Here is a 25,529-nt window from a genome sequence, read left to right on the forward strand (position 1 = left end):
GTTGGAATATAGGTAACTATTATATTTCCTTCACCATTTTTCTGGCTTTTATCGACTCCCGCCCGTCTCTCTCCTCTCTCTCTCTCAATCTGTCTCTCTCGTAGATACACACACACACACACACACACACACACACTTAAAAGCATAATATAGGAAGATAGTTCAAGCTCCGAAGAAAAGAGTTTTACATAGTACAATGTTGTGAATGTTTGTTACCCCCCAAATTCATACGTTGAAATGTTGACACCCTGATCTCAATGGGATGGTATTTGGAGATGGAGGTTTGGGGAGGTCATTAGATTATGAGGGTGGAGCCCTCCTGAATGGGATCTGTGCTTTTTATACACGAGAATGAGCTGGCCAGCTCTTTTTCTGCCGTGCGAGGATGCCGCCAGAAGACCTCTCTCTGTAAACCAGGAAGAGGCCCTCACCAAGGACCTGACCACACTGGCACCCTGATCTTGGACCACCAGCCTCCAGAACTCTGAGCAATAAATGTCTGCTGTTTAAGCCACCCAGTCTGCGGCAATTTGCGAAAGCAGCTCAGGCCAGCTAAGACACATAGGTAGAGAAATAATCTGGGAGCATAATTAGAGAGCAAGAAAAATGCTAATTCGAGTCCCACATCCCTAGATGGTGAGGGAAAACAAACAGGGGCCACTTGAAACATACATGGTTTGAGATCTAAATTCAACAGTTCTCTGGAGCATTCTGACTAAGGTCAGGCGAGGCAGGAAAAGGAATAAAACGCTAAGGTTTTGTTTATAAGGATGGAGACCCCAGAAGTCAGAGAGGGAACGAGAGGAGGGCCGCTCCTGGGGAGGGAAGAGTGACAAGACCAGAGTAGCTGAGGTGCGGGCTGCGATCAGGCCGACGGTTCTCAGGTACTAAGATGGTACATCCCCACGAGATGGGGTATTCTGCACGTGCCAGTATGCCCTGGAGGACAGGTGTGACCTGGCGTGTGTGAAAGCTGTCAGATTCAGCCTAAACTACGTGTGAATCCAAAAGAACGAGACCAGGTGAGCAGGAACACACCAGGGTGTGTTTCCTTCCAGGACCGTTTGGCAAGTAGAAAAGAGGAGCTGTTCTCCATGTCTAGAATGATGGGGCGGGAGAGGGGATGTGCGTTTTCTGAGGCGGAGCAGAACGGACCTGGCCTATATACAAGAATGGGAGCGGTTTTCAATGATTGCTTATAAATAAATAAATGGAACAGTCCGCTGAGGCTAAGACTTTTTCTGTGCACCGTCTGGTTCATATCAATTAGCACACACTTCTTTGACCCTTAAATAAGCATTCCCTCCAGAGCTCCTAGTGTAACCTTCTTGTGAGACTGTTCCAGACATACATAAAATAGGTTACCCTGCAGGACTTCCAAAAGGGCAAAAATGTAATATGTCTTAGTTGCAGATAAAACACCAGTTAATGTTACATACTCTATGTATCCATATATACATGTGCAGATATGTATATACATATACAAATATAGACCTGTATTTACCTAAACCTATTCACACACACATACGTACACACATTCATATACATATGCACACATATATATACACATTCATATATATATATATGTACTTTTAAAAATCTAATCTCTTCCCAGTATTATACTTAGGTTTTAATTGTTTAACCATGTTTCTTCAATAAATAGATAACTATTGTTACTATAATATAAAATATATTGCCTTAAGGAGAGTTAAATATGGTTTTATTACTTAGAGGTTGACTTCATACATTTTTAGCATGAATTCAGAATGCAATACATTTCCATTTATACAGAATTGGGTTAATTGGATATTTTGATTAATTGAGAATAACCATTATGTTCAGTAGTTGGATCAACAATCTTTAGAGAATGAGAATACAATAAAATATTTTAACATGACAATTCTATCAAACACAATTTAGTGTTTTCTCTCTGCTTCAGAAAGAATTTCACAACCGTGCAGTCTGCCAGGATGACCATTATGAGCATTAATTATCTTTAGTTAGGACTCTACACGCATGAGTTATAAGAGATCCTACAACACGTGCATCAGTACCATACACGCGTGAGTTAATATGATCTTGATCTGTGCATGTTTAATACACCTAGGAAATTCTTTTCCTTATGTTTTTTTTTAAATCTGAAGTATTCTCATTTATTCTTCTTTTTAAAGGATAAATGTAAAATATGATCCTTAACTATGTGTATTTGGAATTTTGGGCATTCCATTGCCCACAACCTAATTCTTAAACTTCAGAACTCCAAGTAAATAATCTAAGGACTCCTTAACACACTCCAAGAATATTTTAATATGCAATTGATAGTTTCTGCTATTGTTCCTTAAATTATTTTGTATTCAAAATTGTGTATAGCTGATTCACTTTGTTATTAAGCAGAAATTAACACACCATTGTAAACCAATTACACTCCAATAAAGACGTTAAAAAAAAATTGAACTCAATGATTATGGATGTCAGTGCGTTTTTTATTTGAAAGACAAACTTCATTAAAAGTAGTTTTAGTATTTTCTTTATGATTAAAGTTTTATGTTTTAGTGGAATATTTGTATATAAATGTTTTCAACAAATTACCAAATCAGTGACAATTTATGGAACATGAAGAGCTGAATTAATAAATTCATTTGAAGAGAACAAAAAAAAGTAGTTTTAGTGCTAGAAATCGTGCAGTACTAAGGGATAAAAGGACATAATAATAACCTCAATTTAATGCACAATTACTATGTGCTGGAACTCTGCTGAGCGCTTTACTTAATACATTAAATCCTCACAATAATGTTATGAGGTGGTCATTATTACCGTGTTTTTTTGGTTTGTTTTGTGGGTTTTTTTTTTTTTTTTTTTTTTTTTTTTGCGGTACGCGGGCCTATCACTGTTGTGGCCTCTCCCATTGCGGAGCACAGGCTCCGGACACGCAGGCTCAGCGGCCATGGCTCATGGGCCCAGCCGCTCCGCGGCATGTGGGATCTTCCCAGACCGGGGCACGAACCCGTGTCCCCTGCATCGACAGGGGGACTCTCAACCACTGCGCCACCAGAGAAGCCCCATTACCGTGTTTCATAATTGGGGAAACTGAGGCTCAGGATGTTAAAAAAATTTGCCAAGATTTACCGTAGTAAATGGGACTCTAGCCTAGACTATGTGTTTGAAAATCCTTGCTTGTAACAGCTATAAAAGATAGACTTACGTGTTGTAATCTGCAATTCTTAGATTATTTTTATTCCCTCTTCAGGAATAAGGTAATTGAGAAAACCGTTCTTTGACAAGGTTTGCAGGGTTGTGAAAAGCAAACCCAGAACTATAACTAAACTATAACTATAACGTATTCTTATTCCTTCCAGCCCAAGTCTTTCTACCCTCTCCTGTTCCCTCTGTGTCTATATACTGGATTGGCTTCTGACTTAGCGTAGCTCCTGGGATTATTTCTGTAGGATGCACCTCCCATGTACATACCTTAGGAAATTTCACATTTTTATTTGGACGTTTGAAATTTGAAAGCTTCCAAGATGTCAGTGGACTGATTGGAAACTCTAGAGATTTTTGAATGAAAGGGCTTTTGAGTATACAAATGAATAAACCAGAGAAGGGCAGCTGTGTTTAGAAAGAGGCTTTATAACAGTCCAAGGCAGAATTTATTAGGTATTCCCTCTAATGGGTTCCATAAAATATTCTTTCAGTTAATAAGTGAGAGATCATCTTTGTAGCTGAGAAGCCTGCAGATTCGGACTCAGATTTATTAAAAATGCTGAAGCTTGTTAGTAAGTCAGCAGATATGATGCAGCTATCGTGTGCCCAATGCTTGTCCTCCGCAGGTTTCTAAAAGCTTTACGGCACGAGGTCGTGGTCCTTGAAGGATAGCAGCCAGAGTGTTTACTATTGCGAAATGCCATGTTGCTCCTGCTACGTTGCCAGCTCCATCCCTTGAGAACAGACAGTAAAGTCAGCCGAGCTTTTTAAAAGCTAAAATCCTTTGCCTCGTCGTCTAGTTTACCATCTCACAAAATAGGGTTTCCCTTGCACCGTCAGCAGTGGCTTAGGGGCAAGGCAATGCTAATTGACTAATAAAATCCCTATTTGATGTGGTAATTGCTGCATTCTTGCTAAATCACGGAGCCCAGGAGGTGACTCCTGGTCACCTCACTGTGCATAATATTAATTGAACTGCCATTGCCTCGGGCTGCAAACTGAGATTTACTGAAAATTCTTTCCAGTTATAGGATCAAGATCAGATGGGAGTTTTAGTTAAGAAACAAACACCAGGTAAAGCGCCTTCCATCATCAGCTGTGGAAAATCTGCTTTTTCCTCTTCATTATTTCCTCAGCAATGTTAACTAGGAAATAAAATTCAAAGAGCACTTTAACTTTCTTTATGGCAATATTTCTCCACTTTACAATTCATAATTTTTCTTTCCATTAATGTCTAGCTTCAAAATTCTATGATCTATAGTAAAATGGCCTTTATTTAACTACAGTAAAATATACTTTACTTAATTTTCTTTAAGACGAGTCTTTTCCTTTCAAATCACTGATTTTCTTCCTTCCCTTATGCTTTTTAATGACATGCATTATGTATTCTGATTTGCATTATAGAGAACTGTATAATTAGCATACTTTTCCTTCTCACACTATTGACTATCATTTAAGAGAGCTTCCACTCTTAAATGTTTTCTTCATCTTCACGGTTTTGGGCTGACACAAGACCCTCAAAATATCAAGTGCCCAAGAAGCATTTACTGATTTACATTTTTGTTGTTGTTATTTAGTATTCTACTCTGAGAGGATTTAGAAAGACCTGTTTTGGGTGTGATACGTGAGATTTGGAAACTGTAAAAATACTTATGACAGTGAAAATGCACTTATTGTTCGGAGTACAGAAATTCCAACCGGAACAAAATCCACGAGTTTTCTCATTGTTCTTGCTGGTTAAGGACAAAATTTTATAATACATATGTAGGGCTTCCCTGGTATCGCAGTGGTTAAGAATCCACCTGACAATGCAGGGGACACGGGTTCGAGTCCTGGTCCAGGAAGATCCCACGTGCTGCGGAGCAACTAAGCCCGTGCACCACAGCTACTGAGCCTGCGCTCTAGAGCCCGCGAGCCACAACTACTGAAGCCCACGCGCCTAGAGCCCGTGCTCCGCAACGAAGAGTAGCCCCCGCTCTCTGCAACTAGAGAAAGCCTGCGCAAAGCAACAAAGACCCAACACAGCCAAAAATAAAAAATTAATTTAAAAAAACCTATGTATATATGTGTGTGTATGTATGTGGAGAAAATGCAAAATGTATTAAAATACAAAATATCAAGTTTATGCATATGTGTATATAAACACCCTAAGATTATAACCACCCTTGAATACGGCATCTATATTATCCTTTCATATCAATCACAAGAAAGTCGGTGAAGCATATTTACTCCATTGATGTTTCCAATGCTTCGAAAGAACTGGACCCTAACCTCTTAAAAGGTTACAACCAGCTTCATAAAAAAAGGTTGGGGGGAATTAGTGAATGCTAGATTATTGATAGGTTGTGTAAACATATGCACTTCATTTGAAAATATAATTGGAATAAATCTGCTTTTCTAAAACAAGATAATAAAATTTTAACAAGAAATCCTTATTAAAGGTTATTAAAAAAGATTTCAAACTATTTCTCATCTTAGGCCTGGTCCTTTAAATTTTTATATCCAGCTATTTATGTAAACTGAAATTTTCCATGATACAGATGATGATAAATTGAATGGTTTTTAAAGCAGCTTAATTTGAACACTGCATGTGCAATGGGAAATATTTTTAATTTTATCATTCAGTAGAGACGAAACTGTATAACTGACACACGCTTAATGTTGAATAAAATCATATCAGTTAAAATGAGTATGGGAAGACAAACCATCCAAGACTGACCCACTTAAGAGAAATAATGAGACGTAAAGTTAAACACTAACCAAAAGGAAAGGTACCTCGCTGAACTGAGCAATCCTGTCACTGCTAAGTGTGATGAGCTAAGGTCGGCTTCAGTTTGGCTGGAGTTTGAGATGTGAGCAATGTGAGAAACAGCTACAAGGTAAGTTAAACTTTAACAAGGAGAGTTTTATATGTCAGAGGGAGGACTTTTTTCCTTAGTTCATCGGGCAATACAAAGCTCTAGAGATGTTTGAGCAGAATGCCGTGATCTCAGCTTTATTTTAAAGAAGTTAATGTCATGACAAGTAAATAAAGAATGTGATACTGGATTACATCCTGAACCAAAACAAACAAACAAGAAAAGGTGGGACAACTGGCAAATCTGAATAAGGCCTCTAGATTATAGTAATTTATCAATGTCAATTTCTTGATGTGGGTACCTGGTACCACTGTGGTTCTGCAAGGATGTTCCTTGTTTAGGAAACATACACTGAAGTGTGTAAATACAAAGGGCCATCATCATCTCTGCAACTGTATTTTAAATGTTTCAGAAAAAACGTGTCTCATGTGAGCACACACACAGTGCGAGAGGGAAAATAAACCTAGTGTGATGAAGTACTAACCTTTGGGGCACCGGCATGAATGGTGTACAGGAATTCTTCGTAATATTTTTGCACGTTTTTCTGGAAGTCTGAAACAAGGTCAAAAAACGTTTTTAAAAAAGAAAAGTCATACGTACACTACGTACAACAGGTTAAGAGATGACCAGGCTGTGAGAGTCTGCACACAGCATCCTGACAGTCTAAAGACATCACCAGAATTTAGCATGCAGACATCTTTCAACTCAGCAACTCCACGTCTGGCATCCACTTCATGGAAATATACGCACGTGCGCACAAAAATATTTAGTGCAATGCTATTTTGTATTAGAAAAGAAAAACAATCAAAATTCATGTTTAAAAAGAAGTTGAACTCAAGCACATTCATGCTATAGAATAATAGGAGCAAAAGATTTATCAGCATCCAATATATCCTCACATAGAAAGAGCTCCAAAATACAGTCGATGAAAAACAAATTGCAAAAACATACATATGGTAAAATCTCATTTACGTTAAATCCCATTACGTTATCTTTTATATTTAAAAGGTAGGTAGAGGTTGTAGATGCCTAGAGGTCACTGTGGTGACCTCTGGGAAAAGAGAAAGGTTTGAAGATAGAAGGTTATGACAACGTTAAGGGCTTACTTATTTGAGACACACCTGTTTTGCTAATACGTCGAGATATTCATGTATTACTTATGCCATACAAAATAAACATCACAAAGTAAGTTTGTAGACTGCTGTAATTGTCTGATGCATCACAAAGTAAGTTTGTAGACTGCTGTAATTGTCTGATGCATGCGAAAGGGAAACTGAATTAGGGTGGTGTCCGCAGAAATGGAGAAGCAGTGGTTGGTGTAAGGGGGAAATTTTAGGACTCGGAACTTGACAGGGTATACCGTGTGACAAAGGAAGGCAGATGGCCCACGGGGGACTGGAATAGTGATGGCTTTACTGGAAACAGAAAATAAGAGAAGCGGCTGATTTGTAAGGAGAAGATCTTTTTTATTTTGGAAACATGGAATTTGCGATACTGACATCCAGGTAAATATACTGCAAGTTTCCTAGAACGACATAATATTTAAAGTACACAGATCAGAACTACCCTGGGGTTAAGTGACTAAATTCTCAAGATGGCAATAGAAAGCAACTGTTAGTGGACACCAATTGCACTACCTTATGATCATTGCGTAATGTTCCATTTGTAGTTATACATACACACTTAATCCTGGGATAGCTAGTTATATATATTTGGGTATTAAAATGGATCTTAAGAGGCTACAATATTGTATTACACAAAGGAATTCGTTCACATTATTTTCAAGAAATAAATTCTTATGGAATGAGAACTGTCTTCCATTTCGTACATTTCCCACTTAAAACTCTATATCTAAATCAAACTCCCTAAAATGAATGAAATTGGCAAGAATGAAGAACAGAGATCATACGCAAATATAATTATTATAACTACAAATTTAAATGGTGTAAGTATTATTCAAGACGCTTTTTCCTCTCAGAGTTTAAGATGTTATCGTCCGGGTCCTAGCAGGATGTCGAAGTCCATCAACAGGGCGACTTGTGGCATTTTTAAAGTGACTCAGGTGACTGTGCTTTTGCAACTAGAGGGTGCCGAAGAACCACAGAGGACTAGATACATCTCGTCTTTTAAAGAGTCAGTAATCAGTGACTCTTTTACAAATTAAAGTCTTCAATAAAATAACATGGAATTATAGATGCAATTTGCATAAACAATACGTAAACACATTTTATTATTGAATTGACAATCCAAACCCTCAGTTGCTGCGAACTCTCCAAATAATGTAAATATACTTATTTGGTCTTACGTTCACGTTACATGGATTACTGATAGTCCTAGTATCAGCTACAGAGAAATAAAAAGGTACATTGGCTCTGATATTACGAGGGAATACAAGTCTTATAGACCAGAAAGTACCTATTTTGCAAGTTGGAATAAGACCAAAGCAATTAATCCAAGTAGCCTGGACTTTTAGCAAGAAAGAAGATACAAATGGAGGTGACATCTAACTAAGTAATCATTTACTTAACCTTTAAATGTCTTGTAACAAAATCAAGCACTATTCAAATAAGAAAAAAAGAAATTCAGGAAAAAAATCTAATTTTACTTTAAAAGATGTGAGCATTTTAATAAAATAAAGAAGTTTAAATCCTCTGATGATTATGGATTTTTCTTCCCAACTCAAGTGGCTTCTAGTAATAAGGTATTTTCCTCTTGGTTTCTTACAAATGGTATGAAATCACATATTCATTGCTATATTCCAATTCAAAATATTTATGACTCTTTTTAAGGCACGATGATTTTGTATACTCTGTATCAACAAAATAAGATCCGTGAAAATATATCTAGGTTTTAAAGTGGACTAAATAGAATTTCTTTTATCAGAAATATTTAATCAATATATCTCCTTTTATTTTTATTTTATGAGAAACCAGAATTCGGCACGAATTTAGGTAAATCTAGATTTCCCTTTGTTTCAAAAATGCTCACTGGGCTTTATCATCTGGCATTTGACAACACAGGCACACTTTAAAATGAGCTGCTTTTACAAATTAGGAATTTGTTTGAACTTTATTTCTCCACAGAGCTCATGTAGTTAGAGTTGATATACTTCTACTTATAAAGGTATACCATATGTAATATACTTTTGCTTTATCTATGATAATACCATCTAAAATTGTACAAGAATAAGATGGCTTTCTCCGAAAGTTACAAGGAAAGGGATCTGAAACACTACGTACGTTGCGATGATGACGAAACAGGGTTCAGAGTGCACCCCATTTTATTATCAGAATTATCGGAATATTTGCAATTTACACTAACTGGAGAGAAATGTTCGGATTCTATTTTACGTAGTACGCTTATCCTTCATTTATTCCTAAAGCAATTATGTTTGCTTTACGTAAATACATCATGATTAGAGCACAGACGTAATAAGATCATGCTGCCATTCCACTGATGAAGGCGCCATATTTGTATTACACTCCAATGGCATCCAAAATGCAATATATTGCTATGAAAATGCAAAGAATGTTCACAGATTGGCATTAATGAACGAGGTCGTTCACAACGCAATGGGACTTGACTTTATACGAATGGAAAAGGTTCATCATAAATATATAGACCAGTAGATAACGTTGAAGAATAAGAAGCAGAAAGGAAACAACGCTCTGGCATAAAGATCGATCCTCTTCGCTGCCGTCGGAATAACGGGTTTGGCAGGAGGCGGCTTCTTGTTGTTCTTGGCCTGGGATTTCCCAAGTCCGTTGTTGACCTCAATGGGTTTCCCATAGCAGTCATAATTGGACAATTCAAAATCTCTCGGTAAGCTTCCCACGATGCTGAAGTCGTTAGATCTCAGGTCAGACTTGGACGTACAAACCTTTTTGCATCTGGTCTCTCCAACCTGAGAATAAAAATTAAAGACAGGATATTTAGAATTTTTCTATTTATAAAACGTCTTCAAAAAGACATTTTAAAAATCTGATGGTTTACTCAGTTGACTATTATGTCTCTTTGTCGAACAGAAATAATAGTCAACTGATTAAACCACGGAATTACCTGAACATTTAGGGCTCTAAAAGGCTGCCTATACAACAAGGCTTACGTCATGGAATAAACTTTTGGTAGGTTATTTTATGTTAAGGGATCGAGGCGCAAATCATCCTTTATCTTAGGTGCTTCCAGGCTTGTGAGAGTTCTCAGTTGAAAGACTGACCAATAAATGAAAATCCAACATCTAACCATGACACAGGTCATATTAGCAGAACATACGGAATACAAACGTCTTCTGGTACCTCTGACCTTTGATTTCCCCAGGGATCCTATTGCCAAATTGGGTTGTTTATAAGAGACTGAGGCATTTATCCTTGCAATGAGACACACTGTGTCTCTAAACCACACTCACAGGTAAGAACTAAAAATGGTCACAATGATCATGAACAAAGATTGACCAGCCAAAGGCGTTCCTCACTTGCTGCCTGGAGATGAATTAGCCGGAGAATCCAAACTCAGAAAATCCAAAGAAACTGGATGTTTCAGCCAGATCATATGCTACAGAGACTGTTCAGTTGATCACCTCTGAAGTATTACATTTGACTCAGTTCCCTACAATATACAAAATAATTATTTCACACTGAACTCTCTCTGGCTGTCAGAAAAGCTCGTGGAAAAGACAGAGGCTGACCAGTGGCTTAGGGAAAGGCCACAGAAGGGGGAGCCCATGATGCCACTGCTTCATCTTCCACTGTTCTTACTCCCGAGCTTTGTGATTCACCTTGGGAATCTTCACTAAAATATTTACTGTTTTACCGAAAAAGGAAACCATGTCATTGTACACTATTAGTACACTCTAGTTTTTGCCTTAGTTAGAATAAGACATTGACTAATTATGTGGATTCTATTCACATTTACTAGATTATGGCTGGGTAAAAATGATGCTTAATGTAAGATGTAAAACAAGTCATTCCCCAGCAGCCCTTCAGGTACCAGGACGGTATCCTTTATCCGAACAAACACTGAGGCATATTTTCTGGGCAAAAGCCAGATGGCAGTGCTCAGAGGTGGAAGCAAAAGTAACCAACATACACTGAGTGAAAAAACAAATGAAAATGTGTCACCACATCCCCTGGCTTTATACATTTAGGTTGTTGCCTTTTTTTTTTTTCAATTTTGAACAAGTACTGGTAATGTTATTTTTTTAAGCTGATCTATGAATGTTGGCTTTACAATTATATCTTTATACCACATAGATATTTGTACAATCCTGTTGGGTAAGAACTTTTGAAAAAGATGTTTATGTAAATATAATTGTACAAAAGTCCACAAGAAAATGTTGATAAGTAGGAATGGGGGTTGAGGCACTGGAATTTCATCCTTTCTGAATGTCTTATAGGTTAAAAAAATGTGAATCACCAACATATTAAAATATTTAGAAAGTGTCGATTTAGTTCCGTCCTGGTTTGACGGGACTTGGAGCTAAAGGAGGCCAGCCGGAAGAAAGAGGATTACCGTTCCCCGTTTTTTAACGTACAATCCCAGCTTCCCCATGGTGAGGACCCAGTAGAGCTTAAAGAGGAGTTATATCCTGGTGGAGCCACCATTGGTCTGCAATTTAACCCAGTGTCTAGGAAAATGTCTGGCAAAAAATAGGGACTGATCAATGGAATGAGACAGAACAAAGCTGGCAACGAGAATCTAAGTTATTTAAATGTGACTTTGGGAAATCGTTCATGTATATATTATATATGTGTATATATATATATATCACAAATTATGAAAACATATATTTAAAATTTACTTCCAGGCCTTTTATTTAAATTCCCCAATTTGAAATCTTAAAAGGTCACTTTCATCAAGCAGTCTGTCACCTAAGCTCTGTCTCCACACACACACACACACACACACACACACACACACACACACACACATGTGTTCACATTCACATACACTGCTGGTAAATGTCCCAGACAGAAGACCGCATTTGAAGCTCTGGTTTTCCAGGGCTGTTTGACGAATGGGTAAGTCTCAGTGTGTGTCAGCGAACTTGTGTAAAGACTAAATCATGACCTTGATCGGAAGAGAAGTTGGGAATAGCCTCTCCATAGCAAACCTTTGTACTATTCTCAGACTCTCAGAGCAGCCCGCGAGCTCTGGGACTCCGTGGGTGTCCCAGGCTCTCTCTCACTTAGAATCCTCTGCTCCAAGAGCACTAACTGTGCTTTAGAATCACGTATCAAAACAAAGGAGGACTCTGGCTTCTGACAGCAACTCAGGAAGCGTGACTCCTACCAGTTCTTTTTACTTTTGCACAAAGAAGGCCATACATATTTACTACAGAAGTGCATTTACTCTGAACCTTATTTTATTCATGGCTTTAGGGGTAGTTTCAGTATCTATAAGTAACTGGACAAGTAGCCCAATTTATATGATATTATAACCTAAGTCATACATATTAACACTTAAAATTTTCTAGTGTTTTGTTTACATAAACAAATTCTTAGATTCTGCCAGCAATTTTGTTTGTTTTTTGTTTGTTTTGCGGTACACGGGCCTCTCACTGTTGTGGCCTCTCCCGTTGCGGAGCACAGGCTCCGGACGCGCAGGCTCAGCGGTCATGGCTCACGGGCCCAGCTGCTCCGCAGCATGTGGGATCTTCCCGGACCGGGGCACGAACCCGCGTCCCCCGCATCGGCAGGCGGACTCTCAACCACTGCGCCACCAGGGAAGCCCTGCCAGCAATTTTAATCATTATAAAACTGTACCTACACAGCTCGTTCAAAATGTAGACATAGAATGTTACATTTATTCCAAGAGATTGTTTAAATATAGGAAATAGTTAAGGGAAGAATAATTACTTCAATGTTGAAGTGATAACAGGAAAAATCACTCCAAAAACTTCCGTCTGGTTACACTAGATGCTTCATCATTTTGTGTATTGAACACTCTTCTACAAACGTATTTGCAGATTCTTGTATTTGAAATGAGGGGTGCGTGTGTGTGTTGGTGAAGAGCACGTCTACTGCAGAAGTAATTTTTAAGGACGTGTCAGAGCTGAATAGCAATAAAATTAGGTTCCCTACTGAGAAGTCCTCTAGTTGCTTAAACAGCTCATAATTCATCACCTCATTTGCTGGTCTCTTCTTCTGCTCATCAGAGACTTTACACAAACACAACTTTCTTTAGTTAATACTCTCCACACATCATTATCAAATCAAACATGTACATAAGAGTACAAAGAGTTTACAATATAAATGCTATTTTAAACAATTATAATATCACGTGCAGAAGGATTAAATGAGCTACTTATAAGTAAGACAGTAACCCCACTCAACACATTCTTAAAAGTGATCTTGGTTCTACAGATCTCCAATTTATACTTTCCCCATTTTTCCTCATATGGATATGTGTCTCATTTACTTTCATCATATAAACTTGTCACTTCTGAAAATTACTGGTAGCAAAAATGAGGTACTACGATAATGAGGCTGTCAAGGATAAAAAATGATGAAGATAAGAACTTCCAAAGGCTTCAAACTGTAGCCTCTAAGATTTTCTTTGTGGTCCTTTCCAGCTTGAATCTGCACACAGGTAAAAGCGAATCACCCGAGGCGATATTTCTGGGCCAGAAGACTTAGGTGTGATTTCACGGCGGTAAAGGTATCCTCTACAGATGATAAAAATGTGCTCAGAAGGGACCTGAACAACAGAGAACTTACTAGAGAAATGAGCAGAGCCTCAGTGGTGACGTGTGGGCCTGTAACAGAGAATCTAACATCTGTGTCGTTACAGTCCTAGAAGGACGGAGGAAAGGTACTCAAAGAATAACAGCTGAAAACTTCTCCCACTTGGCAAGAAGCATAAGCCTGCATTTTTTCTAACAAGCTGAACAAACTCCAAACTGGATGACCCCTAAAATAACCACTCCAAAATACATAATTAAACTTCTGAACATTAAAGGCAAAAAAAAAAAATCTTGAAAGCAGCCAGAGAAAAATGACATTTTACCTAAAGGAGAAAAACAGTGTGAACGAAGCAGAGTTCTTCTCAGAAGCCACAGAGTCCAGAAGGAATGGGCACAATACTTTTTAGGTGCCAAAGGAAAAGAATTTTCAACCGAGGATCCCATTCCCAGTGAAGAGATCCTTTGGGAATGAAGGGAAACCAAGACATTCCCAGATGAAGGAAACTAGGAGGATCTGTTACCAGCAGCGCTACCCAAAATAATGGATAAAGGCAATTCTCTAAAAGGAAAGAAACAATAAAAGATAGAACCTTGGAATATCAGAATGGAAGAAAGATCAAAGTAAACAAAAATAGGCACAAATACAATAAACTTTCCTTCTCTCTCTGAGTTTTCCAAATTATGTGTGATGGTGAAGCAAAAAGTGTAACACTTTCTAATTAGGTTCTAAGAAGTATTTACAATAATTTTGTCATGTGAAGAGGAAAGCAAAAGGTGTTAAAGGGAGGTAGCATTTCTACACATCACACAAAGTGGCAACACAGTGACATCAGGAAACTGTGATAAAGTCATGTGTATATAATGGGACACCTGGAGCAGCCTCCAAGCAAGAGAGTGACATGCTTACAAACAATACAGGAGACTCAAAATGTCATTCTAGGAGGTGTTCAAGCAGTCCACATGGAAGAAGGAGAAAGAAGAAAGAGATTAAAAATAGAACAAATAGGACACAAAATATACACCCTGAGAAAACCATCATTCAAAACGACACATGCACTGCAATGTTCATTGCAGCACTACTTACAATAGCCAGGTCATGGAAGCAAGCTAAGTGTCCATCGACAGATGAATGGATAAAGAAGATGTGGCACATGTACACAATGGAATATTACTCAGCCATAACAAGGAACGAAACTGGGTCATTTGTAGAGACGTGGATGGACCCAGAGTCTGTCATACAGAGTGAAGTAAGTCAGAAAGAGAAAAACAAATATCGTATATTAATGCATATATGTGGAATCTAGAAAGATGGTAGAGATGAACCTATTTGCAGGGCAGGAATAGAGACATAGACATAGAGAATGGACATGTGGACATGGGGGTTGGGGGATGAATTGGGGGATTGAGATGGACGTATACACACTACCACGTGTAAAACAGATAACTAGTGGGAACCTGCTGTATAGCACAGGAGGCTCAGCTCAGTGCTCTGTGGTGACCTAGATGGGTGGGACAGGGGTGGAGAGGGGAGGCCCACAAGGGAGGGGATATACGTACACATACAGCTGATTCACTTCGTTGTACAGCAGAAACTAACACAACATTGTAAAGCAACTATACCCCAATAAAAAAAAATAATAAAATTAAAAAAAATAAAATAGACTGAAGCCCTAAATATATCAATAAGTTCATTAAATTTAAATGATCTAAATATACAAATTAAAACGTGAGAGGGCTTCCCTGGTGGCGCAGTGGTTGAGAGTCCGCCTGCCGATGCAGGGGAGGCGGGTTCGTGCCCCGGTCCGGGAAGATCCCACATGCCGTGGAGCGGCTGGGCCTGTGAGCCATGGCTGCTGACCCTGCGTGCCCGGAGCCTGTGCTCCACAATGGAAGAGGCCACAACAGTGAGAGGCCCGCGTACCACACACACACACAAAAAACAAAAAAATTAAAAAAGACCTGCAGACAGCATCACGTAAGAACAGTTTGCTTGCCTCTGTCTCTAAAAACGTGTCTAACGTTCTAGGTGTTGGTAGGAGTGGCAGTCAGCAAATGGACATGGTCTGGGGCCAGATGCAGGCAAGGTTTCCAAGGCTGTAGGATGGTCTGGACCTGTTAGTCTCTTGTGGAACTTACCATGCTACGTTCAGTGGAAATGGTCCCCTGGCCTAGGGTCTTCTCAACTAGAGGTCATCAAGTACAGGCATGCTGGAGTGAGTGGAAAACTGTCCTCAATCCATGACGTGGTCTGTGGCTCCAGGATTTATCAGTACCTGAATCTAGAGGCATGGGCCGCTATTCTTAGACCCATCACCAAGTGACAAGGCAAGGTCATGGGTTTTAACTGTTCAGTTCTTCTCTAGCTACTCACTGCGCTGGACAAATCCCAAACCATGGGCATAGTTTCCCTATGAGCCAGGCAACCAATAAAGAAGTAGCCTGCCTGACATGAGCGTTGTGAAGCTCTCCAACTTGATGGGGAATGGGTGGGAGACTGACTCAAGAACGTGGGCCCCGTAAGCCTTCAGCCCCCCGGCCATGCGCAAAGGTGTGTCAAATGAGAAAGAGTAGGAAGGTCTGTCACTTGGGCAAGGCCTCCACATTCAGTGGTGACCATCAGAGCAAAGGAATTGAAGCATCCTTAAATTCCACAGAAAGTTCTCCAGTAATTTGATAAAGTGTTGATTTTTTTCTCAGTTACTATTGGACCTAAGTGTTTTCTATTCTTTTCCAAAAAGTAGGTTGTGCTTAGTCCCTTTGCATCTGTGAGAGAAAAACGAGTGAGAACCAATTCTACCAAACCTTTAAACCCGCAGAACGCACTTTGCTGGCCGACGTCATCCTTACCTGTAAGGTGCTGATGTGAACAGGTGTGCCCGTGCCATTCACAGTGTTCTTCTTAGCCGCACTCCCCCCCTTCCCATCGGCTTGCTCAGCCTTGGCAATTCTGGCTTTTTCCGCTTCGACTCTCTTGGGGTTGTTGAGCATCACCTGGACGACCGCGTACTCCACCAGGGACGCAAAGCCGAAGAGCAGACACGCGATGAGCCACACGTCCAAAGCCTTCACGTAAGACACCTTGGGAAGTTCCGCAGCCAGCGTTGTGCACTCAGAGGCCAAGCTGAGCACTGAGAAGATTCCTGCAGGACAGAAACAGGAACTCAAGTTGCTTTTTACTCCCGTGAAATGCCCTACAATCACTGCTCTTTGATGAAATCCCCCTCCAATAACTTTCAATGGCCCTCAGGTCCCCTTAAAACTCAAAGAGTAGAAGTAATACCATGTACTTGCTTCTTATGTAAGAATTATTGAATGTGGGTGGTATGTGTGTAAACACTTAACATTTTAAAAAAATAAATATTTATTTTTTATTATTACCCTAATAATGAAAGATGTACTTGGTTCTCTTTGCTCTTGCATTGGGAATACGGGAAACACTATATTAGTATCAATAATCAGTTAAAACATTGAAAAATATATATTCCACCAGTTGCATCATGTCAGAGGCTCCTGAAAGGTGTGGAGTTTGGGGGACTTTTTTTTTTTTTAATATTGAAGAACTAAGAGACTCTCTCCTAGAAAGAAAGGCTTTTAGTAAAATATAACTTCTGCAGGTTGAAACAATATTACATATATATATATATATATATATATTACTATTATATTGTAATTATCCTCTATCCTGAAGAAAACTAATTAACAGGACTATGTTTTAAAAGTTAACATAGGTTTTAACGTTTTCTAACCTGGAAGTGAAAAGTAACATAAAAATCCAAGATCTTCTCAAACATTGCCCTAAACTCAGTTAATTATACCTTTGGGCATTAATTTAGCAAATCACATTCCCAAGTTATTTTTTTATTCTTAATCAAATGTTACGTCAACTTATCAATCAAAAACAAGCCTTGAAGTAGCACATATTGACACCATTCTCTGTGTTTCCATAGCATTTCATGCTCATCAATAACACAGAATGTATCAAATTGTAGTAAATTTAGTAGTATACCTGAATCTTTATCCTGATATATTAGCAACTTTATGAATGAAATGGAGAATAAGCCAGATTGTAGAAGGCCTTCAAAGTCCTAGAGTGGATCTTTTATCGTATTTGGTAGAGAAATGACATTATCAAGAGAATATTTCAATAATGTCACTCTTCTAGGGATAAAAAAATAAACTGAGAAAGAAAAATATAGGAGATGCAGAAACAAAGAATAAGAAAATAAAGGATAGGATGAATGTGAAAGGATTTTGGAGAAAACATTTTTTAAAACTTGATTACTGTTTAAAGGAAGAAGGAAAAGATTGAGACAAACTTCTAAACAGAATGACTGGGAAAATACCCATGAAATATAGGAAGAGGAGAATATAGAAAAGATGTGACCTTGGAAAGAAAACACCAAGTTAGGCCAGATAAAGGCCGAGAAACAAAGAATTGGTGACCACGACTCAGCACAGGGCACCCAGGACCTTCTTGAAGGACAGATTGGCCAGTATCGTTCAGGGGAGGTTGTGGTGGAAAGGGAGGGGACTCCAGAGAGGCTCAGGCATCAGAAAAAGGAGGTCAAAGGAGCAGAGAAAGATTCAGAATAATAGGATATTAATGGACATTTGGGAGATATTTATAATCCCAGGCGTTAAGTTAAAAACCATGGTGACCAATTCCAATAAGATCTGTATCATTTCGAAGATGTAAGAATGGAAATGGAGGTCAGTTGGGAAGGAAGAGAATGTGGACCTCACTGTGTGCCTTGTCTTCAGGAAATCACATTAAAATAGGAAACGTCCACTTGCTTTTTTATCCTAAAATAAGAAATCTGAGCAGATATTTCTCCGGACAAATATTTCAGCCTTATCTTAACATGGCCTTCAGATGAGATTATGTCATTGTTTAAGTAACTCATAGTGAAATGCTGTCTGAATTTTCCTACATTATGAACCAATAAAAAGAAATGTGAAACCCATCGTTCAAAAAAATGGGGATATTTATAATTTCAATATTGTGTTCTTAATATATTATCCCCATTTAATGGAGCACCTCTCTAATAAATTCCAGGACTTCTTGGTATAATCTTTCTATAACGTGTTTAAAACATATAGTCCTTATTTGTCATTTGTTACCTTCTCTCCCTAATGCAAAAACAAACCAATTCTAGATTTCAAATCAGGGAGCATGTCGTAAAATTGCTATCAACTCTGATAAACAGGCGTGAGGTCTACATCTACTAAAAGTTATATGGCTAACAAATAATATAAATCAAAGTATTAATAAATTAACTACATAAAATAGTTAAACTGAATAAAAACTTCTATAAAGAATTCAGGGTGAAGATAAAGTTGTTTAGCTCATCAATATGCAGAAAGAACTTTATAGTGATAAAATCCTTATTTAAGAGACCACTATTGATAGTGAACTCCCATTGACTATGGGATGTCCAGAGATTTCTCGTTCAGACAACCTCAGAGGAAACATCTGAAAAATAATTCTTTAATAGCATATACTCTAGCAATCTATTGCCTAAAAGAGGAATACCAAAACCTAGAAGATTGAAAAAGGAAAGCAAGAAAAAGGGTGAAAAAATAAAAGGAAAAGAAAGGGGAGGTAGAGATAGTATTTTTTTTGTATTTCATTTATTTATTTCTTTTATTTCTTTTTCTTTTTCCTTTGGCTGTGTTGGGTCTTCGTTGCAGCCCGCAGGCTTCTCTCTAGTTGTGGCGTGTGGGTTTTCTCTCTCTAGTTGTCTCCTGCAGGCCCCAGAGCGTGTGGGCTCTGTAGTTTGTGGCACGCAAGCTCAGTAGTTGTGGTGCGTGGGCTTAGCTGCCCTGCCGCACATGGGATCTCAGTCCCCCAACTAGGGATCGAACCCATGTCCCCTGCAATGCAAGGCGGATTCTTTACCACTGGACCACCAGGGAAGTCCCGGTAGTATTTTTTATTAACAACAAATAGAACCAACAGAGCAAATCAAGGAGAAATTGTGCCCAACAGCTACTGTCTAAACCTGAAATCATCTTTATCCCATACTGAGACAAACTACACCATGCACCAAATTCTTATATGGAGTTGTGATTAATAACAGGAAAATTCACTTAGAAATACTGCTAAATTATCACATCAGCATGTTACCATTGCACAGCATTCTAATCAAAGGATACTAAAAGGAAAACCACAATTACTACCATGTGGGAATCCAGAAATAATATCTGACAGTTTTGAAAGAGATCCTTATAATCAAAAAGATCTTGAACCACTGTTCCAGATGATAAGAAAAGACCATAATAAGGAAGAAAGGTACTGTGTGTGACCTGCTAGAGGTCTGAATTGCGACCTGAATTATTCATCTTTTTACATGTATAATTAAAAAGTATTGTTTAAAAAAAATCCTTTTTAGCAGCAACTAAACCATTTCATGTACCAGAAAAAGAATGTGTTACAGTAAAGTTTACGTAGGGTAAAAAATGTAAGACGTTACCTCCACAGTTACTTTTATACTTAAAGAAATAGCTGAAGACAAAGTCTACCTAAAGTTCGCAGAGGAAGCTTTGATACTTGTTAACAATGGGAAAAGTAAATCAAAAAGAGATAGGAAGAAAAATAAAACTAGAACAGAAGACTGATTTTTTTTAAAAAAGCAAAATGAGTCTAGGGTAAATGATATATGTTCTTCTCCTAAATTTTAGAAAATAAAAATTATGGGCCATAGAAGGAAAAGATTGGCAAATTGATTTCATAATCTTTTGGAACAATGTAGGGGAAAAAAAGTAGAAAAAGGAAAGATACACTGGGTCAAAATAGCCGTATTGACAGAATATCCTGATATTTAATCTGTAAGTAATATTATTTCTTTTTTCTTTTTAGATAAAATTATATATATGTGTGGGTCTAATCACAGAGCTTCAAAATACCTGAAGCATAATTCCATAATGAGAGTTGGGGATTTTAACAACTCTCTCATCAATAACTATAATAACTAGACAAAAGACATAAAAGATTTTAACAGTACTATCAACCGACCTGACTCCACTCATATCTACAGAATTCTACACCCAAGAGTGACAAATATACAATGCAAGTGACATGGGATGTTTGCCAGGAGACATATGCTGGGCTGGACCATTAACAAAGTCTCAGTAAACATAAAAGGATTGAAATCATAGAGTATGTTCCCTGCCAAAATTAAAAACAAATCATATTTGAGTACTTATGAAAACGCTAAATATTTGGAATCCAAACTACACATATATAAAGAATCCGCGGACCAAAGAAGAAATCACAAGGGAAATTAGAGAATATTATTTTAATGAAGGAAGATGAAAATACAGTATACCAAAATTTGTGCACTGCAGCTAAAGCAGGACTTACAAGGGAAATTTGTAACTTTCAATGCCCATGTTAGAAAAGAAGAAGGGTCTAAAATCGGATATCTGAGTTTCTACTTCAATCATCAAAAAGAGATCAAATAAAATCCAGACTGAGTAAAAAGAAATAATAAAGATAAGAGCCAAAATCAATGAAAAAGAAAAATAAACAAATAGATAGAAATGAATGAAATGAACGCTGATGTTTTGAAAATACCAAGAAAACGGATAAGTCTTTATCTAGAGTGGTCAAAAAAAAAAAGAATTCACAATTTAACAATATCAGTACGTAGGAATGAATACTTCACTACAGCTAGACGTGAAAAGGAAAAACCAATATTATGAAGGTGTTTGTGCTAATAATTTTACCTACTCATCTAATAGTTAGGAATCAACTGGTAAAATTTGCCAAAATAAAGGAAAAAAACATATAAACCTTTAAATATACTCAGAGAAAGCACTGAAGCATTTGGCAAAAGTCAACAGTCATGATAAAAACCCTCTGCCAACTAGGAAGAGAAGGGAACCTCTTCAACCTGATTAAGAGATCTGTAATAACTACAGCCACTATTACACTCAACAGTGAATACTTCAACTGTTTCTACCCAGAATCAGGAATAAGCATCTCTCACAACCGTATTCAACATTGTACTAAGGTCCAAGGCACTACAAGAAGTAAAAAAAATCAAGTATTTGGGGAGTATATGACACAGGAGTATGTGAATCAGGCAAAACGGTACCATTATTTTGATAAACACTATGCTAATATTTTAGAAAAGTTAAACATACTTTTCCTATAAAATGCAGAAATTTCATTTCTAGGTGTTTGCCCAAGAGTGATGAAAATGTATGCCCACACAGAGCCTTGTACGCAATTATTCATCACATCGCGTATAATACCCCAAAACTGGAAACAACCCAATCCCCAACAACTGGTTAAAGGAGAAACACACGGTGGTGTATCCATACTATGAAACGCTACTCGGTAATCAGATAGAACCAAACATTAACACACGCAACAGCACATATAAATCTCAAAAACCTAAATATGTCCCTAGTTTTCTTTTCATGAGTCAACATGTTGACTGATCCCACTTTCAATTTACCACCACTGACCTCCAGAGGTCCGCGATCCTACCAGGCAATCAGGGTGTACTTCCCCAGTTCCTTCACCAGTCTCTCTCCCTTCAGAACCACAGCGCTTTTCCCCATCACCCCTGCAACTCATGACCTGGCTTCCCATTTCACTAAGAAAACAAAATCAGAGGCTAGCCCCCATGACCACGTCTACCCTCGCATCTCGCTGTGTGCCCGTCAGCTCTACCTTCTCTCCTGACGCTACAGACCAGCAGTCAGTCAACCCGATGCACCAGGCACATCTGACCCACCGCCTATTTTTATAAATACAGTTTTACTGGGACATATCCACACCTATTCAGCTATGTATTGTCTAAGGCTGCTTTAGTGCTATGACAGCGGATTTCGGGGTTTCAACAGAAACCTCAAATGTTTGCTATTCAAACTGTCGCCGAAGGAGTTTGCTGACCCCGTGGACAAATCCACTGTGTTCTAGCAAAGGCCGATCCCTCGTTTCCTACCTCCCATCCCCTCTCACTGCTCCTGCACTTCTACCGACTCTCATTTTTTCCTTCACTACCGGTTGTTTTCCACCAAAAATAAACGTGTGTGGATTGTGCCCCTTAGAAAAACAAAACCAAGAAACCTCTCAGCTCCCATCCCCCCTGGCTATTTCCCCACCCTCCCCTCCTGTGGGCAGCTAACGACCTCCAACAGGCCGTTTACACCGAGGGCTCTAGGTCCCCCTCCTGTGTTCTCCTGAGTCACTCCGACCAGGCTTCCCTCTTCTCCTCACTCCATGGAGACTGTCTCTGTTCTGGATCCCAGTGACCCCCTAGGCTGCTAAAGCCAAGGGCAATCCTTAGCCCTAACCTTGACCTACAAGCAGCTGGCTGGTCACTCTCCTCGCCTGGACACACCTTCTCCACTTGGCAGGATTCTAGGAAGCCACATCACATAGATTGTTCCTCATCTTCTCAATCCCAAGGCTTTAGCCCTGAGATTCTTCTACCTACACTCCACTCATCGCCTTAAATACCATCTGCAAGATGTCTTGCGTGTGGGATTTAAGAAAGCAGAATCAGGGCTTCCCTGGTGGTGCAGTGGTTAAGAATCTGCCTGCCAATGCAGGGGACACGGGTTTGAGCCCTGGTCCGGGAAGATCCCACGTGCCGCGGAGCAACTAAGCCTGTGCGCCACGACTACTGAGCCTGCGCTCTAGAGCCCGCGAGCCACAACTACTGAGCCCGCGTGCCACAGCTACTGAAGCGTGCGTGCTTAGAGCCCGTGTTCCGCAACAAGAGAAGCCACCGCAATGAGAAACCCATGCACCACAACGAAGAATAGCCCCCGCTCGCCGCAACTAGAGAAAGCCCGTGTGCAGCAATGAAGACCCAACGCAGCCATAAATAAATGAATTAATTAAAAAAAAAAAAAAAAGAAAGGCTCTCGACTATTTCCCCAACCCGAGACTATTTAAGCCCTATAGAGACAGAATTTTCAAATCTGGCTATTGGTGTTTCTATGTCACAGAGCATTAAACACCACAAACTGGAGAGCATGGCCTAACCAGCCCTTCCTCTCTCTAGCCTCTCTTGGTGGTACAGCACACAATAACTAGTGTTTAGGAAAATGATGCAAAGCCATGTTTAAAAGATAAATTCTATTACATATTCCCTGATGAACAGTATGAGACAGTATATGATTTAGAAAGATTTCTATCTAAATAGTCATTTGTTTTTAAGCTTGGCACCACTGGGGATTTTAGCCTTCCGTTATCCGTGAAAATCGCTTATTAATAATTATTTCATGAGAGTCAAAGTAGGATGGATTAACTGCTTAAAATACCCCAAGGACACAAAAAGAGAAAACTTAGTTTAATTATAGAATGCATAAACACGGAGAAAATCTAGTTCAATGTCAAGGACTGAAGGAAGTCTGAGAAAAAAAAAAAAAAAAGGTTGCCATCAATTCCAAAACTCACTGTCTCAAAATCATTTGGTATAATTTCAAAATTATACAGTCATTTCTATAAAGATGCAGCGCACTCGCGACCCCCCGAGAGAGGCTGGAACACGTTACCCAGGGGCACTCTGGCAGCGCTGGCGTCGGGGTTGATCCAGAAGGACAGCCAGGACAGAACCACGATGAGCAGGGTTGGGGCGTAGACGCCCATCATGTAGAAGCCCACCTGCCGCCTCAGGGTGAAGATGACCTCCACGCATGTGTAGTACCCTGCCAGCGACAGACACGGGCAAGAGTGACACTCCCGCCACATCCCACCGCAAAATCACATCGTGCCCGGAAATTACAGGTCGTTCCTGCTTGAGGTAATTTCTCAAAGTGAACTCCACGTAAAAAGGACGGGGCTGGTTCTGTAAATATGTATCATTCACGTGATCTAAGAGGACGGCATGATGAGACCTGTTTCACCCGACCTCTTGCAACTTCATTATGAGATTGACAAACAGACACCATGTGCTGCTCTGGGACGGCCAGTCTCGGCTTTTAAGTCTTTGCTCCGAGATTTTGCAGTGACTTAAACTTCCCATTATCCTTGGGTCCTCTGGGAGCAAAAGATCTAAAGAAGCCACCGGGAGCATCAAATCAGAGCAGAGCAAGTCTAAAAAGAAACATGCCTGGATTACACGTTGTCGGTATAATTTTCAGCCACGTGGACCACTTCTTATCTGGAAGGGATGACCGTCTACCAGAGCTCATACGCACATTTACGCATGAAATGTGCAGACAGTCTTGGAGGTAAACACGAGCAGGGTAAGTGAGTGTTCCCAGTCTATGCAGGTAAAAGTTTGTAAAGGCAAACATCTGACATCCCAACCAAGTCTCCCCTGGTTCCACTCCAGGACCTCAAATGTTCTGGAATCGAGGGAAAGGGCTTCACTTTCACAGGCTGAGACTAAAGCAGACATTGCCCTTACACATCATTCTAGGACTGCCATGATGTCAAGTGGTCTCTCAAATTAATCACAAATTATGGGCAGCCTCATAATAGCCTTTGCTGACTGGAGAAAGAAAATAAGTGACACAAATAGCCTCCCAGCACTGGCATACAAGAGACGTTTCCAGATGTTTGAGATGAATTTTTTAAATGTTCAATTTAGATAAAAATGTCATTTCCCATTCAACAAAAGGAAGGGTATGCATGAATTCCAAAACGTTAAAATATCTTCAGTTGTGTTCAGTTTAAACTGTACATAATTATTTTAAAATGCTGAGACAAATGAATGGACAGTGCATAAATAAAATAATTATGGGGAAAAATACAATATTACTTTTTTACTGTGTTTTAGTTTAAAAAGTTGTACTTATCTAGTTTTCCTAGTTGGGAAGAA

At 39.1% G+C, this 25,529-nt stretch overlaps 1 protein-coding gene across 3 annotated transcripts in view; it reads right to left on the reverse strand.

Annotated features, from left to right (window-relative positions):
• Positions 1–6,833: 6,833 nt before the first annotated feature.
• The window catches only part of GLRB (glycine receptor beta), a 70,361-nt gene continuing 51,665 nt past the window's right edge, over positions 6,834–25,529 (reverse strand). For 2 of the 3 annotated variants that reach the window (XM_032633634.1, XM_032633636.1), the window contains exons 8-10: positions 24,259–24,411; positions 16,588–16,880; positions 6,834–9,963 (exon numbers count right to left, since the gene is read on the reverse strand). In XM_032633634.1, the coding sequence (XP_032489525.1) occupies positions 9,667–9,963; positions 16,588–16,880; positions 24,259–24,411 (743 nt within the window). In that variant the 3' untranslated portion in view covers positions 6,834–9,666. The remainder of the gene's footprint in view (positions 9,964–16,587; positions 16,881–24,258; positions 24,412–25,529) is intronic. The other variant, XM_032633635.1, reaches the window with a different exon arrangement.

This window comes from Phocoena sinus, chromosome 5, assembly GCF_008692025.1.
Source record: "Phocoena sinus isolate mPhoSin1 chromosome 5, mPhoSin1.pri, whole genome shotgun sequence".
NCBI classification, from domain to species: domain Eukaryota; kingdom Metazoa; phylum Chordata; class Mammalia; order Artiodactyla; family Phocoenidae; genus Phocoena; species Phocoena sinus.